At 41.8% G+C, this 17,355-nt stretch overlaps 4 protein-coding genes across 4 annotated transcripts; 3 read left to right on the forward strand and 1 right to left on the reverse strand.

The window, feature by feature from the left end:
- The first annotated feature begins 35 nt into the window (after positions 1-35).
- Positions 36-1,644, forward strand: LOC6605717 (angio-associated migratory cell protein). Its single transcript, XM_002030497.2, has 3 exons — positions 36-980; positions 1,079-1,286; positions 1,360-1,644. Exons 1-3 carry the CDS (start codon positions 125-127, stop codon positions 1,571-1,573), a joined length of 1,278 nt encoding a protein of 425 aa, XP_002030533.1. The 5' UTR covers positions 36-124; the 3' UTR covers positions 1,574-1,644.
- A 2,897-nt stretch (positions 1,645-4,541) lies between these two features.
- Positions 4,542-8,842, forward strand: LOC6605718 (Y+L amino acid transporter 2). Its single transcript, XM_032718619.1, has 4 exons — positions 4,542-5,353; positions 7,032-7,250; positions 7,329-7,924; positions 8,006-8,842. Exons 1-4 carry the CDS (start codon positions 5,056-5,058, stop codon positions 8,390-8,392), a joined length of 1,500 nt encoding a protein of 499 aa, XP_032574510.1. The 5' UTR covers positions 4,542-5,055; the 3' UTR covers positions 8,393-8,842.
- Positions 8,843-9,880: 1,038 nt separating this feature from the next.
- LOC6605719 (zinc transporter ZIP10) lies at positions 9,881-15,696 on the forward strand. The gene is made up of 4 exons (XM_002030499.2): positions 9,881-10,206; positions 12,222-12,504; positions 13,778-14,074; positions 14,131-15,696. The coding sequence occupies exons 1-4, from the start codon at positions 10,063-10,065 to the stop codon at positions 15,123-15,125; spliced, it is 1,719 nt and encodes a 572-aa protein (XP_002030535.1). The 5' UTR covers positions 9,881-10,062; the 3' UTR covers positions 15,126-15,696.
- Positions 15,605-17,233, reverse strand: LOC6605720 (39S ribosomal protein L39, mitochondrial). The gene is made up of 5 exons (XM_002030500.2): positions 17,117-17,233; positions 16,573-16,897; positions 16,408-16,508; positions 15,809-16,251; positions 15,605-15,747 (listed from the first exon to the last, which is right to left on the reverse strand). The coding sequence occupies exons 1-5, from the start codon at positions 17,187-17,189 to the stop codon at positions 15,688-15,690; spliced, it is 1,002 nt and encodes a 333-aa protein (XP_002030536.1). The 5' UTR covers positions 17,190-17,233; the 3' UTR covers positions 15,605-15,687.
- Between the last annotated feature and the right edge of the window lie 122 nt (positions 17,234-17,355).

Consider the following 17,355-nt stretch of genomic DNA (forward strand, 5'->3'; position numbering starts at 1 on the left):
CGATGTTTAAAAACATTGCCAAACGAGTTGCCAGACCATTGAATTTCTAGCACGTGTGGAACATTCATTTAATTGTTATTTTTATGCAGTTTAACTTGCTATTTGGACCAATAAGAGAATAGGAATGCGTGACAACACACCGCCACACCGGCCAGATTTCGATGACGGCGACGACGAACTCCAGGAGATAATTGAGCTGGAGGAGCAGCCGCTGGACGAAGATGACGACGATTTGGAGGAGGTGACGCTGGAGCAACTGGAGGCCCGGCTTGCAATGGCCGGTGGCGATGATGACGAAGAGGAGGACGAGGAGGAGCGACGTGACCGTGAGAGAATAGCAGCCATCACGGACGAAGCTATGGTCACTTTCACGAAGCACACCGCTCCTGTTTTCGCCTGCAGTCTGCATCCCAACTACAATTGGGCGGTGACGGGCAGCGAGGACGATCGAGCCTTCGTATGGGAAACCTCCACCGGCGATGTCCTCTACGAGATCACGGACCACAAGGACACCGTCACGGAAACGCACTTCAGCCACGACGGCGTCTATCTGGCCACCGGTGATCTGGCCGGCGAACTCTTTGCCTTCAAGGTCAGCGAAAAGCACGATGAGCGTCCGATCCTGACCAAAATCTGGGAGTACTCCATGAGCGACATGTCCTGGCTCTTCTGGCATCGTGCTGCCCACATCCTGCTGGCGGGCAGTGACAGCGGAGAGGTCTTTGTTTTCCGCATACCCAGCGGCGACTGCAAGATCCTGCCGGGACAATCTTCGCGTTGCGAGTCCGGTGAGCTCAGTGGGGATGGCAAGAAGCTGTTCACGGCCTACGTGAACGGATCTGTGAAGCTGTGGGATCTTAAGAGCTGTCAGGTGCTCATTGACGTAAACGAATCGCATCCAATGGGATTCGGCGAGATCACGCACGCGGTGGTGGCCTGCGAAAGGGAATCACCCTTCTACGTCTGCGCTGAGGCGTCCGGTGAGTGCTCCATGTTTAAGGAATTCGGTATAATGCCAGTTTCCACACCTGTTCTTCATTGAATATAAACAGCAACTAATAGATTTCTTTTCCTCCAGGAAAAATGCTGTTCTGCACTAACAACGGTCCGGTGAGCACAATCCAGTCGGAACACGGAATCGAGTGTCTGGCCTTTGCTCCCTCCTCGGCGGATCTAAAGCTCTTTGCCTGTGGCTCGCTGGACGGCAGGATATCCATCTGGGACTATGCCAAATCAGCGTTGCGTACCATATGCGAAAATCCAGTTCCCAATGATGCTGTCATAAGGTGAGCGCCGCAACTTTGATTAAACTTTTAATTTGTTTGTTGGAAAGCTTACTAATTGATTCAATTATTCCAGGATCAAGTGGTTGAATGACCACACGATACTTGCGGCCACCTCGCAGGGAAATCTGAACGCATTCGACGCACGCACAGGAATTTTGAAATTTACGCTGACGGGACACTACTATCACATCTACGAGTTTGTCTACAAGCCTCAGGAAAATCTACTGCTGACGGTATCCGAGGACAACACGGCCAAGATATTCAAGGTGCCGGCACTGGGCGATTAGTTAGGTTTTAAAGTTTTGTACTGTGCTATATATATGTAAATAGTAAATACATATTAAAATTTATCTCAGTAGCCAGGTGCATTGAACCCATGTGGTGGTCCTGATCCACTTGCCCCATATATGTACAAGAAAAAAAGGGAAGGCATAAGGCTGACTAAAGATAGAACACACAAAGAAGGTTACAGTGTGGGGTAACAAAATAGAATGCAAATGATTCCGGGTTTTTGCATTGAGAATACTATTATATTTAAAGTATCTGCAAATTTTTAAGGAAATTTAATTTCAGGCTGTCAATTATGAATAGAATTATTGTTTAAACTTTTTAATGAGTCAGAACTATGGTTTTAACCGGTAGCGTATATGAGAACTAAGTGCATTCTGAATGCAACTGCAACGAATTCTCTTCAATATGTGGTTCTCTTAGGGAGAATGCGACATGCGTATTGCATTGGGAGCACATGCAAAGAGACAAACACTTGTTTATGTTTTTGTTTGTCGGTTGTCGTTCACCTCCGACATCCACACACACTCACACGCACACAAAGGCGAACAATTGTCTAAAAAATGAAAACGAATTTTCATATTTACATATTTATTTACCTTTCTGTTGTATTATATTATTAAAGCTTTTTCGGAAGAGCGACCCGCGGATGGAATTCTCGACTCAGTCTGCATCGGGTTATCAGTGCGAATGGGTAACGGTTCTCCCTCTATCGGGTAAAAAGTAATGTTGAAACGGTTTAAAACGTAGTCTCCCAGGGATTTTAACTGCGTGAAAACATCTTAAGAAAATATTTAAAGCGCAGCGAGTGAATATTTGAATATTTGAATTACACCAGATTTAATAAAGCAGAGGCACAAAGTTCTGCAGCTATAAATTAAACTTACAATGTTCATTCGCAAGTTTGAGTACATTTATATTACCCTGTGGAATGGTAATCACGAAAACTCATGACTCGTGGCATTATATGATGAAGCGTCACCGAAACATTAACGAAAATTGCATATGGAAGTGATCCATCATATTTTTCTTTTTAAAAATATACAGATTAAGTGCGGCGCGGGCGAGTTTAACAAAAAGTAAAAATAGAAAGAAAGAGTTAATTCTGAGTTCTAAAATTGGAATACCCTATAATAACTTGGCCAGGATTTACAAGAATACATGCAAAAATGAACATATCCGATTTATTATTAAAGTAAAATGTAAAAAACTCTATCAAATATAAATTCAAAAATAAAAAATAGCTGAATTATTAATGCTTAAAATAAAATTAAACTTAAACAATATCATAATACAAAAATTAATGAACTAGTAAAGACATCCGTCTGAATAAACATTAAATTCGGATGGCTCATTAGATGTTATTTAGTAATGACTAGTCCATATCCTCCATCTTGAGCTTATAGCTAGAATACCCTTCGAAAGTGTATTAAAGCTGATATCCCGCAGCTACGAGGCGACAATAAAAGTCACACGAAATCACAGTTAATCAACCACAAACGGGGGCCCGAACTGACCCACCGAAAGCACTGTAATTGTGGCTGTGGCGACACCACCACACCGTCAACCAGCGCCCTGTATGTCTCTTTTACAATTAGATTACCAGAGGAGCTATACGGATCCAAAATGATCCCATCCCGCTGGCTGAGCCACTAAACTGTGCGGAGGCGCTACACTTGTTTTGTTTATTATTTGTAGTAGTTTTTATGGCGGTCGCAAGGGAGGTGTAAAGATGGGCAGCAGCTAATCCATATGGCCAGTCAGTCGGGTACTAAAGGTTCCACGATTCACACAATTGAATTATCACAGTTTGAAATGTCAAATGCACGCGCCTGGCGATGATCCATCCCCCGGATCCCCCCACGTAACTACACTTCATGATAATCCGCTCAAGTGTTTAACAAAAGTCGCGCTCGGTTCGCATTAATGAGCATTTTGGCGCACAAAAGACCGCCGAATCCATTGGAGTAATCGCCGTCAAATGAGCAACAAAAGAAGCCTTATATTAAATGGGGTCTCCGTTGGGTAATCTAATCTAATCTAATCTCTTCACCAGCGGTTAGCCCATAAATCTCCGTACACAAACGGCTGTAAAATTAATTGATATTCGATTCATTGATATGCCAATGGCACTTAAAAGAAAAAAAATATTAGATTAACTGGTAGCAATATTGGGGCTTCTTATCAGCGACTTCCTCATTTTTTGAAGTTTAAATTTTAACGGAAATCGACTCGCATACAGTAGTCATTCCCCAAGGGATACATATATTTTTCGATTTGTTTGCCCCAAACAAATATTCTAAACTGTCTTAAAATAATCATAAACTCGCCTGATTTTCAATCGAAAGATATTAATTGTATTTTGAACTAGTTTATGAGCATCTTTCTCATATCTAAAGCGTTTATTCCGTGTTAACACAATGTGACATTTAACCTTGTTACAATTATTGTGCACACAAATAGTTTGTGGCAAGTTTTACTTGCAGCCGTTAAATCAGCTGCAATTAAAGTCCTAAACAAATCATTGAGCTAATGTCTTTTGGCACATGGCATAGCCAGTACTTAGAAAAAGTGACAACACAGTGGCTAAAGATTTCGACAAAATGCGCACATATTTAAGACCCAACCGAAAGGTCAATGACTAAGGCGAAAGAGAGGCAAACTTAAGAGATTGCCGGCGACTTTCTCTTAGGCGGCTGCACGTGCTTTATTTTTGGCACACCACAATCGAAAACTTCTCAAACTTCTTTGGCTAGCGAAATGTTTGAGGCGTCTTGCATGTTTCGGTGGAAAGTTGGTTGGTTGGCCAGGTAACAGGTAAAATGTTTATGGCCCAAAAGAGCGCGAGAGAGCAGCAGCCGCTTTTCGCGCCGCCTTACCTAAACGGAATAACAAAACCAGGCAAATGCAAAGCCCAAGTTGAGCGAGCGACAGCCGTTGTTTGCTCATAAAGGGGGGTAAATTCGTATTCCAAACTTAGTTTGAACTCAGAGCGCGTCGCGAGCAGTGCGTTCCATTCGATATTCTGTCGGATCTTCCGGTTTTACGGTTTCCCAAATTTCATCATACCCATCTCATCTTGTTTCGAAGAGATGAGCATGATAGAAGCACGTGTTAGAACACACCTTATCGGCTTTGAATAAATAGAGCGAGCCCTTGACAAATGTGAGGAGCGTGAAGTGCCGAATAAAACAGAACTGAAATCGAAAAAAAAACAGAAACAAATGAAAACCATGTGGACTCAAACGAACTGAACTGTATTGGAAGCTCCACGCTGGCACATGTGTAGTGTGTGCTGATAAAAAAAAAGACACCGAGAAAAGTACAAGAAACCCCCGATAAAAGCAATGGACTTGTGTACATAACGACGGCCAGTCAGTGTAAATCGGAAAAGTTACCCTATAACAGCATACAAATTCAAAACGAATTCCGTATTCCAAGAACCACCCATAAAAAACGTCGCATATCTTCCGAGCAAAAAATGGCGCGAGTTCAGGCCAGCGACTCGTTGATTCCCCGCCAGGTGTTCGAGGTTCCTCCGGCGGAACCCAATAATTCCACGGCGGACAGCGGCAGTCAGGGTTCCGGGGTGAAGCTAAAGAAGCAGATCGGTCTGCTCGATGGAGTGGCCATCATCGTTGGTGTGATTGTCGGATCCGGCATCTTCGTGAGTCCTAAGGGAGTGCTCAAGTTCTCCGGCTCCATAGGACAATCCCTCATCGTCTGGGTCCTCAGCGGAGTGCTAAGCATGGTGGGCGCCCTATGCTACGCCGAATTGGGTGAGTAATGCTCCATGTAAGGGGGTAGCTTTAGGAATTTTTCGGTTTTTTTTTGTTTTTCCGATAATGAGCCCACGCCCATTCAAACAATGTTCTGCGGAGCTGGCAGTTATTGCTTCCCGCTGATGACAGCAATCGGTGGGTCAACATATGGCATGTGTCCGTGGATGGAGTGGGGGAGTTGTTTACATAGGTGTAAGACAAGCACCTGTAGCAAACACAGCAAAAATTCAAGAAAAAACTGGAACAAGAGCTCTGCTCGGCCAGAATGCTTAAGTCAGTACTAATCGGCTAAAGAGGTTAAGGCCAGAGATAAGCTATATATCTAGCAACAAGCACTAGTACTGCACAGAGAAAAAAGATGAGTTCAAGATTATGATTTGCGTATTTTAAAATCAACATGTGTTACTTAAAGTGCTAAAACTAAACAGCACTAATTTTGTGTACTGTAGAAAGAAACAGAAATAACAGGAAAATTCAGCTTATTTCCAATTAAAATCGGCCCAGATCCAAGAGACAGAAGCGGAAAGACTCTCGGACCTTTTGTTCGAACTGAGAATCTTTTTAGATTAACTACTCCAACCAATTACCGGAGACACATCTAAGGCATGGAATTAGCTCGGCCCCATTGAAAATGCCTCTTCAAGTGGCACACACAAACCAAATCAGTTCCAGTTCCCCAGCAAAATGATGAATTAGAATTGATAGTGGACCAGACAAAACATTCAATTATCAACTAATTAGCACTCGAGCCCTTTCAGAAAAGTACAGGATGCTTTAATAGAATAGGATGCTTTTTGAGGAATAAATATATTTATATTGTTGGAAATACAGCGAGTGTTCTTTGTTTCCTGGGGTAAATTCAAATTATCAACCCTCTCTTTGAAACTTACATACATATATGACCGAAGGTATAAATTTACCTTTTCACGATATGAAAACAAATAAGAACTTGAATGGAACTCTCTTAAAATCTTTGATCCACAACAAAACTTAAGAGAAACCAAAAATGTCTTATCGCTTTTTCTCTTCTTTTACGTCATCTTTGCTTAAGGCTTTGTAATCATTATTAAAACACGTTTTTTAAAAAATCAGCCAGGCAGACAGTCATTACCATACATTTTCGGCAGACACAAATTAGCATATGTTTGGAGTTTGCCTTTCGAAATATCAATATAAGTTCAATATGTCTGATCTGATCAGAATTATTGAACATACATACATATATTTGAAAATCAAATACTTATGCTACCTTTTTCTAATATTTACTGTCAAACATGTTTATGAGCTATTTAAACACTAAATAAAGTTTCAAAAATCTTTATGTACTGCATAATAAAGCAAATAAAATAACTTATCACCAATTACTATGATGGTCGTAATAAATGGAATAGTTAGCACATGCTTTTAAAGCATTTCCAAATTTTCTCCAACTGCTGGAACAACCCTCGTTAGATAGGCAAAATACATACCTCCAGCATTAGCAGAACCAAAGACTCTAGAATAATTGTAGAATTCTTTGGCAGAACTGTGTCATGCTTATCAGATTGTCAACGTTTGCTCTCTATAACTCTATAAGGCTAATCACTTTTTAAACATTATTCTCTTTGGATGTACCCCATAAACTACGCTGTAAAGAGCAAATTTTCTACTATAACTAATAAGATGACTTTTCCAGGCACGATGATACCGAAATCGGGCGGAGATTATGCCTATATAGGCACTGCATTTGGTCCTCTGCCTGCGTTCCTCTATCTGTGGGTGGCCCTGCTGATCCTGGTGCCCACGGGCAATGCGATTACGGCTCTCACTTTCGCCATATATCTGCTGAAACCTTTTTGGCCTTCCTGCGACGCGCCCATTGAAGCTGTTCAGCTGCTGGCGGCTGCCATGATATGTAAGATTCGCTGATAGCTAATCGGTGGTGAGACTAGGGATATACTATATTGACTAATTGCTTGATCTTCCACCCTAGGTGTGCTGACGCTTATCAATTGCTATAATGTTAAGTGGGTTACGCGTGTGACGGACATCTTTACGGGCACCAAGGTGGTTGCCCTCCTGGTAATCGTAGGCGCCGGAGTCTGGTGGTTGTTCGATGGAAACACGGAGCACTGGGATAATCCCTTCTCGGGAGGCTTGCAAGATCCTGGATATATAGCCCTGGCATTCTATAGCGGCCTCTTCTCATACTCCGGCTGGAACTATTTGAACTTTGTAACGGAGGAGCTCAAGGATCCGTATCGAAACCTGCCCAAGGCCATTTGCATCTCAATGCCGGTGGTCACGGTCATCTACATGATCACGAATATTGCATACTTTTCGGTTCTCTCGCCAGACGAGATCCTTTCGTCAGATGCAGTGGCAGTCACCTTCGGCGACAAGATGCTGGGCTATATGTCCTGGATTATGCCCTTCGCAGTGGCCTGCTCCACTTTTGGTTCGCTGAATGGAGCGATCTTCGCCTCCTCGCGTCTTTTCTTCGTCGGTGCAAGGAATGGTCATCTGCCGGCCGCCATTTCGCTGATTAACGTTAATTGCCTGACACCTGTGCCCTCGCTGATATTCCTGGTAAGTTAGGGGCTTAACCGAAGTAAAGAATCTATAAATATTTGTTTTTATCTAATTATCATGTTTTTTTTAATTTCCCAGGGCGTGCTCACCTTGCTCCTGCTTTTCATCGAGGACGTCTACGTACTAATCAACTACGTCAGCTACGTGGAGGCGTTGTTCACGCTGATCTCGGTATCCGGACTGCTGTGGATGCGCTACAAGCAACCCAAGACGGAGCGACCCATCAAGGTCAACTTGGCGCTGCCCATCATCTACTTGATCGTCTGCCTGTTCCTGGTCATCTTCTCCTGCACACAGACGCCATATGTGGTAGGAATCGGAACGATCATTATACTGTCTGGAATTCCGGTCTACTATCTGACCATCCACAAACCGGTGAAATGGCTGGCGGACACCTCGCAGGCGATCAACCTGTGGTGCTCCAAGTTCTTCATCTGTATGCCCAACCAGGAGAAGTTCGACTAGGACTGCAGGACTCTACGACTTTGGGAAGAGAGTGCCTTTTGTGGATGTATCGATCAACGCAACTATAGAAGGGAATATCTTGTAGTTAGGATAAGTCTCAATTTACCGATAAGATAGGTTAGAAGCGCGAAATTTTGAAAACCTACGCACAACATTACGAAAGTGTTATTGTAAATAACTCAAATGCATTCTGGTAGGGAAGTCCCTGCTTCAATTAATATTATTTGTTAGCTATATTTGTATTGTATATTTCAAACCCAAAAAAAGTGAGTTCCTCGTCGAAAGCAGAAATATGCCTGTTATACAAAATGCGAACCAATTTTTACATATTATACAAGTAATTAGGAGCTTATTCAGTAAGTAATAATTATTATTGATGCAACTTTTTGCGAAATGTAAAAATCGAATTTGTTTTGTATAAGAAAGTTAATAATAAACAATTTAAACTTAGATGAGTATTTAATCTTATTACTTTTTGCGAAGTGGGCTGTAATTGGGAGCATTATAACGCATTTAATAATAACTATATTTCGGGGTTTTGAAGTAAGGTATAAACCCAATTATTTAGTATATATTTAATCATCACCCGCAATATTTATTAATTTTTTATAACATTTTTATTTTCTAGTTCTTTTTGCTAGTCCATCGAATTCTATAACTCACTACTTAATGAAAGCGCCTTTTAGGTATGCAATCCTTTTCGTCGTAGTTACAATCTACCGGATAGTTCTTAGAGAGAGAAACCCCAACAGCCTAGCAAGGAAGCTAGGAACTGCAGCTGTGGTCAATGCTGACCCTCGGACTAGAGTCAAAAGAAGACTCAAGCGACACCACCCTCATGACTTCCCTGACCTGGTTTTGACCTAGAAAGTCTTAGTTTTAAAATTCATTAGAATAATCAAATAAATAATAATTATTATGTTATATCAGCTATTATAATTCTCCCTATCATTTTTAGGATTAAAAATCTGTTAGTCTTAAGTAACCAAGACATATTGTAAAATAAAATAATTTAAGCAGATCAAATTAAGTTGCCGCATGGGTAACAGTGCGTTGATCAAATAATAAAAACATCATCGTTCAAAAACCTCAAAAAAAAAAAAAAAAAAAAAAAAAAAAAGAGAGAGAACACATATCTGTATCAACATATATTTGCTTAATAATATCATTACGCAAATTTCTTAAATTATAAAATAAAAGCGTTAATTAAATTTTTGTATTTTCAAAACCGAATACATTTTCTAATTTGAGTTTAACTGACGTACAGGTTAACCGACCTTAGCCACATTTGGCGCTCAAATTTGATGGTCCGGCGAAAGCTTTTCGGAAGCTCAATCCGAATGGCAGTTAAGTTTGTAGCGAGTGCGCAGAGCGATGAGTTGCCCGCCCAGTGGGCGAAGGAGAGAGGGAGAAAGGAGAGCGCGCCGGCGCTCGCCGAACCGAAAGTCGTATAAAACGTTGCGTGGGCGAAACTGTCATTTCAAAAGACCGTTGAACGGGATCGGTAGTTGGTCGCAGTGTTACGGATCGCACGCGTCTGTGAAAACTCGAGGAAATCCCGGTGAAGTCCCCAGTGAAATGACGAGTGACCAGTAGATAATCGGGTTCAATAAAACGAAAAACGATAGAGAAATACTATCTACCACCACCTGAGTGTTCAGTCCATTACGATGGCCAAAAAGCAGGTGCTAGTCTTAACCCTAATTTGCCTGGGTTCGCTATTTTTGAAAACAGTGCCGGCTTCCACGGAATACAACGAATACGTGGCGCAGATATTTCAAAAATACGGCAATGGCGGGACAATCAACTTTGAGGTAATAACCAATAAACCATCGAACTAGCCTTGTAAACACACACAAGAGCGTAATTTGAGCACAGGTAAACAAAGTCGGACACGGGACAAAGCTTTTGCGGTTAGCGTTATGGCAAAAAATTAGAGAGTTGGTGTCTTCTTTTTGTCATTTTTTGGGCCAGCAACAAAAACAATGTGTGTGGGGGAGGGGTCTCATATGAATTAGAGTTAATCAAATATTTGGGCATTGTGAAAGTGAAACAATTGTGTTCTGGCCAACTTGAGACTGGATCGGGCAAACAAAACACTCTCAACATCTATTATCGCGTCACTCTTAAAAGGTTGTAAACTTTATATGCGCGCAGAAATTTTATAACACAGTGGGCAGACCGCAGGCACTTCGTATGATACAAAACGTAGACTTTTATTGCTGGCATTATCATAAATTTAATCAAAATCCAGACTAACGAGCACAGTGAGATGTACAGTACGCGAGACCTGAGCATCAACACGACCAACAACACCAACCCCCCGCCCACGACATCCTTCTAAATCCACGTCGGAGATTAGGAGATGATAAGCCCGATAAGACTGCTTGCTCCTCCTTCCAATGGGCACACTAGATATGGGCATCTAGTAGCCGGCGCAGCTGACGAAACTAAAGAAAAAAAAAACACCAAGCGCAACTTTCGCAACGCGATCGTTATGCTTATGGACTCCAAAGCTATAGTCCGTCCGATTCCGAACAATCGGAGCCAATTGACATTACTCATGCGTATGGACTACGCAATACGCTGTGTCCATTTGAATGGCGAGCCGCTACTAAAAATGTGTTTACTTTTTACGCACTCGGCATACTAACATTAAGGGTTGGATGCCACATGCCCCATGTGCCATGTCCCATGCCCACCCAACCGTCTAGTATTCTATCATCATTCTAAAATTCCAAATTTGATTACATATAGCGCACTTGGCACACAAACAAATCTCAGCTGAATGAAAGTAAAAACCGCCATTTGGTGGCTTCATGAGCTACATAATAAATAGTTTTTTTTTTGTGCCAGCGCGTGTGTGTCTAATGTTTGTTCATATGCAAATTCCATGCCATCCTGATCTTGGGAATCTGGGCAATTCTTTGGAGCCACTCATCACACGCCGGACACACGCCCCGATCCCCGGCGACAGGTGGCTGTCGAGGCAATTAGATGGGCCTCCACCACCACCGCCCCGGGGAATCTCCACCCACTTTAGCGACAGCAAATATGCGACAGAATGGAGGAATAACAATAAACAAATGAATTCAGATGTAAATATAATTGCCTGGCACGTTGACAAGTAAATCAAGTAATTATCGGTGATAGATCGCAGCCAAAGTATTTACTTTGACAAATTAGTTAAATAAATAGCAAATGCGATCGATTTGTGGGCGTGAAGTTTTGTGTATAGCTACTACGAAAAATGTGCAGCAGGTTAAGGTTTGTTTTTGAAAAATATTTCAGAATGCTCACCGAAAACAAAACAGCTGGCAGTTGTTTTGTTGCGTTTGCTCCAGCTACTTCGAGATTAATTGCTGTTTTTAAATGGTTTTTATAACTCCAAGGTTGCAGTTACTGTTTAAATAGTTTAGGGAAATCGCAATTATCTAAAACTAATGAATCATCAAAATTTCGGAGCATTTGTACATAGATATTTTTAAGCCTATTTATCTTTGCAAAAGTTATTTTAATACCTATTATCAAATACTTAGTTATCTTTAAAATAAAATAGTTTGACTATATTTGAAGCATAATGCTATCTGTCCTTATCATTAAATAGTTTACTTCTATTTTGCGCCTTACAATAACTTCTGCTTTATATAAATCACACTTGTTTTATGAGATTACTTTGGTTTTGTATCTTGGAAAACTTCCAGATAACGTCTAAGTGCTTTCTAAATAAGCTGCCATGAAGGTATTATAGGATTAAATATATTTATTAGTTCTATTTAATAATTCTGCTTTAAAAGTCAAGTAAATGAGGAACTCAAATATTTTCCAGGGTCTTGAGCATCTGATGTTCAGCCTGAACTTGGGTCAAATCCAATTCGATCCCTCGCACACGATCGATCAGCATCGACCTCAGGGATACTCCAACGAGATGCCGCATGAAACAAATGTCACGTACTACTTTGAGCCGACACGAGTCAATGCCACCGACGAGGAAGCTTTGGAGCTGCAAATCTCTCCTCGTGGCAATCGCTCAAAGTCGGAGTCGGAGAACGAGATTCCGGAGTTCCTAGAAATGCATGACTCCAAGCACCGACATCCGAGGGAGAGTTCTGGTGAGTGGTGGCGTCGCTTAATGTTTAACAAAGATGTGCCCCAGTCTTATCTTTATGGTCGGAGATTTCGCACTCTACTTCCAACCGTATGACTGTATGTATTTGCCGACCATCAGCTATGAATGATAATAGCTAAGCTACGCAGGATAGACAACATGGTTATAAACCTTAAGATAGTTTGTTTTAAAACTTATCCGGGTTCACCAGATTTCATAAATGCAAAGAAATTCTAAGAAATGCGCGGATTAAAGCTCACTTGACTGGCAGTTAATAACAAGCATAAAAACTTAATAAAACACCAGCCACCTGTGCCACAATACAAAATTGAGGCCGGCAGAATGTCGCATTCGCACCAGAATGGAAGTATAAATAGATAAAGCCCTCGACTCGACTCGACTCTTTCCATCAATTGGCCGATTTCCAAGTGCAAGGCGACCGGTCTATCATCAATTCAATTATGCCATCCCATCCTCCATGCCATCTCATTTGGTTGATAGGAAGTTCCGTCTGTGATCGTGACCTTGTCGCATAAATTATCATTACCATGCACGTACATATGTATAGTTAGTATCAGATGCGGATTTCTTTCTCCTTTTGGGCCGTAAATGTAGCCGTAAATCAGCAGGTAGGAAAGATCATTGTCAGCAGGCGACGAAAACAGGGCGATAGCACGATAAACGGACGCATTATGGATGCGGAAATCCAAAGGAAAACAACAATTGAACGAATTCAGATACATTTACAAAACGAGAAACAAACAGGCCTCAATCGGTCGGTACGCTTGTTATTTATTTTTGTTGGCTGAGTCTTACAGTTAATTGAAGTGCACACAATAATTACAACGTTGTCCCATATAAAGTTAACACTAAACAGCCGACTGGATTAATGGCAAGTTCGCACATGCGAATTGGATAACCATCGACTGAGGGGAGAGGGCAACGTGTCGGGATCGAAGAAATACGTTTGCTATTTCCATAGAATGAGTGTAAACATGGGAAAAAGAAAATTCCCCATACCTAGCATTATAAACAAAGTGCTTAAAAGGTTTAAATTAGAACAAACAGTTGCTGTTCATAATGTGAACCCAGCCAAGCTTTATAATAATGCATAACGTACATATTATATTGCAAACTGCAAAATCAGAAGTAATTCACATGCAACAAGAATTTCTAAACACATTACTAAGGTGCTTATACCTTAGACTTTCACTTAAAACAGGGAATATTTCCTCTGTTTCTTACAATCACATTTCTTTTAAACTTTTTATTTTCAGAACCTGTTGCCGCTTGCTTATCACCAAAGTCGCTGCTTTCCCTCATCGTGAACCACAACGATCTCCACAAAAACATTGCCTACCGAACACTGCTCATTAAGAATGACGTTAGCTCAACTGATGGCATCCACAATTCGGAAGAGGAATACAACGAATTCATCAACTCGGTGCGGATCACTCCGCGAGCTTTTATGAAACTCTGTCCAGCTCTATTAGCCCAGATCGATAATGGAGTTTGCAAGCAACCAACTGCACGATCAGAAAACCTTAACGATAAGAACCAGAAGATATGGTACGGTAGGTATCTATAATTATACTTTGATATACAAGATAACTTACCTGTATCGATTCAGCTTGGATCTATGCCAGCATCACCATGTTTATACTGTCCGCTTGCGGATTGCTGGGCATTCTTCTGGTTCCTTTGATGAAGTCGGCTGCCTATCAGGAAATTCTCAAGTTCCTGGTTTCCATCGCTGTGGGTACTTTATCTGGCGATGCCCTGATGCACTTGCTCCCCCATGCTCTTTTCAAGGAGGAAAAGCACGAGGAGGAAGTCACTGGTATCAATCCCTTGGAATCTGATCACAAACATAGCAATGAGGCGGCTCTGCTTTGTGGTTGTACTTTCCTGGCGGCACTATTCATGTATATGCTGGAGAACTTGATTCCGCTGCTAAAGGGAACCAAGCCAGGTCATGGACATAGCCATGGTCATGGTCACAGCCACGGCTACAGTCATGGACATATGGAAAAGCCCGCTGCGAAGGATGCTATTGATTTGCCAGCTCCTCGGGAGCTCAATGTGATGCTGCAGGAAGCCAATCTGGATGAGAAGACCCCCGATCGACCGCTCACCCCAGTAGCCTTTATGGTAATCATCGGAGATGGCTTGCACAATCTGACCGACGGTCTGGCCATAGGTGCAGCCTTCGCAAGTGATCCGGTCACTGGATTTGCTACCGCCTTTGCCGTTCTCTGCCATGAGTTGCCCCACGAACTGGGCGACTTCGCACTGTTGCTCCAAACAGGTGTCTCCATGCGAAGAGCCGTCTATATGAACATTGTTAGCTCAGTTCTTAGCTTTGTGGGCATGTCCGTGGGCCTGTTTATTGCGGGAATTGGAGATGGCATGACCCAATGGATTTATGCAGCCACCGCTGGTTCCTTCCTGTATATTGCCTTTGCCGATCTGGTGCCCACAATGAGTGTGGCCCACAATCCGGAGATGGCCAAAGATCCAAAGGGTATAATTATACAAATTTTTGGCATCCTTCTGGGTGGACTGATTATGTTGGCTATTGCCCTTAATGAGCACGATTTAGAGGGCTTGTTCAAGAGCTTTTAAAGAATAACTCCGAATCTCAAACATCTATGTTGATTTTGTTTTCTTATTGTAGATAGTAGTTTAAAAATATGTTTCTGTGGAATTTCTGATTCTCTTGCTTCTTTAAGCATGCCTTACTTGTTGAAAATGAAATCGTTACCAAATGTTAGTCTGTGGTCAGCTTTACATATGATTTAAACAGCACCTTTCTTAGTGTTATAGAAGATTAAATATTATAATATAAATGTTAAAAAAAAAAAAGAATTAAGATAAAAGAACTGTGAGCAAAAAAGAGAAGCCTTAGCATTGGCAATTAAAAGAATATAGAATCATTACATCATGAAATAAGACCAAAGTGTTCTGTTATATAAATTCTGCCTTACGAATGCTAAATCTATAAATAATACGAGCTATCCAGAATTTCATTCCATAAGATAGTTAGCTTGTAAGTAAACTGATAAAAGCACAATTTTGTTTGCTCATATCCTTTTAAAGACGTATTTTCTTTGTTGTAACATTAGGACGCTCTTTAATGATTTACTTTTTAACACTTACAGTATAGTTTTAAATATTAAAGAACGTTTTAAGATAACTGCAGTTGTTGTTGTTCCTCAAATGGTTCATTGGGCAGGCGTGCGGGACTCTAAAATGTGTTTTAAATTTGTGACACAACTCTTTATCGAAAAACGGCGAGATATACTCACAGGTTTCTTAGAACGTTCCTCCAATACACCAAATGCAACATGATTCAGTTGGAAGCCAGACGGCAGTGCAACGCCCTGAATGCGATAAAAAGCACCAGAGGGACCCTCCTCCGCAACTTTGTGAGCAGCCGAGATGACGCATTTCCCTAAAAAGCTGGTAGACGCCACCATTGGACCGCGTGAGATGTCGATGTGATCCCCCAGGCGATATAAGGTGACCCTTCCATTCGTCTGCTGCGCAATACTGGGCAACTGTTCGCTCTTATACTTGGAATCCTTGAACATCTCCTGGGCTAAATCCTGTTGGACGTCCAAACGCTCGATGCGCAGATCCTGAGCAGCCAGTTTAACCATCTCTGCCGAAAGGGCGCGCATCTCTTCCTTTGCTGGCTCCCAGTTCTGGGTTTGCAGCACAATGTCGTGGACAAAGCTTCCTGATTTAACTGTGAAATGTCATAAGACTAATTTTATAATAAATCTCGCTTATAAAGTATCACAGACAGTATTATATTTATGAAATTTGCATTCAATTAAAAGGGGAATGAAGAAACCTATTAAAAATATCCTAATCTTAAATCCTAAAAAGTGATTTGGCTTACTGTTGGGTCCAGGAAAGCTGTGGAGCTGAAGATTGGCCTCCGGTTTGAAAGCGCGGTTCAAGGCGGCTCCCAACATAAAGCTGCAAGTGCGCCAGAATGCTCTAAAAGTAAACAACATACGCAAGTTTAATAAATATACCATTATATATGTAGTACAACACTCACTTGTTGACCACGTGTGGCTCGGAAACATGGAAGTTAAGCAGCTGCAGAGTGCAGGATTCCTGCAAGGGTCTGTGCATATCCCAGGGCACACTGCCGTCGATCAAGGCCAGTGCTGATCGCTTACAGTGCCCCTCACTCAGATGCTGGGCACAATTGAAGGGCGTTGAGATGTTGCCGTTCATCACCAGAGTGACATCCTCCGGAAGTCCCAGATACCGCACCTCGATCTTATCGATTCGACCCACTGCATCCCGTTGACGGCGTTGCTCCTGGTTGAACAGGTCATTCCGCTTGGCTATCGATGCAGAACTGCCACTAAAGTTGGCTGTAAGTTGAAAGTTGTATTTTATAGTATAGTTTTGTTTATTAAGTTAATTAAATTGAACTGCGATCTAAATAAATTCTAGCGATTTTTCCGCCAAGACATCAACGAACCGCCATCACTGGCCGAAAAGCACCGCTGAACGTGAATGACCACCGGCATTATGTAAACAACTTTCTCGATCATTGGTCAATAAAAGGGCTCCTAATAAGTGTTACTTACCCTTAGTTCTGTATTGTTGCAGCTGCCGCAGGGCGCACCAGCTAGTTTTATGTAATTTTGTGGCCGCAGACATGGTAAATTACCAAAATACTTTCCAGGGATGCAGTTCACAAAAGTGATGGTATTATGTCAAGGCGGTCAGAATGGAACCAATATATCGATATATTAAACATGATTCTTCGCTCGCAAAATATAAGGGGCTTTCCTAAGCACTTGTTGCATGTAAGCAACGGCGAATA

This window comes from Drosophila sechellia, chromosome 3L (genome assembly GCF_004382195.2).
Source record: "Drosophila sechellia strain sech25 chromosome 3L, ASM438219v1, whole genome shotgun sequence".
NCBI lineage: Eukaryota > Metazoa > Arthropoda > Insecta > Diptera > Drosophilidae > Drosophila > Drosophila sechellia.

Excerpts from the sequence above, each read along its gene's own strand:
- LOC6605718 (XM_032718619.1), top strand. The coding sequence starts at position 5,056 with ATGGCGCGAGTTCAGGCCAGCGACTCGTTGATTCCCCGCCAGGTGTTC. Across the intron at positions 7,251-7,328 it reads GCTGGCGGCTGCCATGATAT|GTGTGCTGACGCTTATCAAT; the intron begins GTAAGATTCGCT and ends CTTCCACCCTAG. Across the intron at positions 7,925-8,005 it reads TGCCCTCGCTGATATTCCTG|GGCGTGCTCACCTTGCTCCT; the intron begins GTAAGTTAGGGG and ends TTAATTTCCCAG.
- LOC6605719 (XM_002030499.2), top strand. The coding sequence starts at position 10,063 with ATGGCCAAAAAGCAGGTGCTAGTCTTAACCCTAATTTGCCTGGGTTCG. Across the intron at positions 10,207-12,221 it reads GCGGGACAATCAACTTTGAG|GGTCTTGAGCATCTGATGTT; the intron begins GTAATAACCAAT and ends AATATTTTCCAG. Across the intron at positions 14,075-14,130 it reads GAACCAGAAGATATGGTACG|CTTGGATCTATGCCAGCATC; the intron begins GTAGGTATCTAT and ends GTATCGATTCAG.
- LOC6605717 (XM_002030497.2), top strand. The coding sequence starts at position 125 with ATGCGTGACAACACACCGCCACACCGGCCAGATTTCGATGACGGCGAC. Across the intron at positions 981-1,078 it reads CGTCTGCGCTGAGGCGTCCG|GAAAAATGCTGTTCTGCACT; the intron begins GTGAGTGCTCCA and ends CTTTTCCTCCAG. Across the intron at positions 1,287-1,359 it reads CCCAATGATGCTGTCATAAG|GATCAAGTGGTTGAATGACC; the intron begins GTGAGCGCCGCA and ends CAATTATTCCAG.
- LOC6605720 (XM_002030500.2), bottom strand. The coding sequence starts at position 17,189 with ATGTCTGCGGCCACAAAATTACATAAAACTAGCTGGTGCGCCCTGCGG. Across the intron at positions 16,898-17,116 it reads GCAACAATACAGAACTAAGG|CCAACTTTAGTGGCAGTTCT; the intron begins GTAAGTAACACT and ends TTCAACTTACAG. Across the intron at positions 16,252-16,407 it reads CAGCTTTCCTGGACCCAACA|TTAAATCAGGAAGCTTTGTC; the intron begins GTAAGCCAAATC and ends GACATTTCACAG.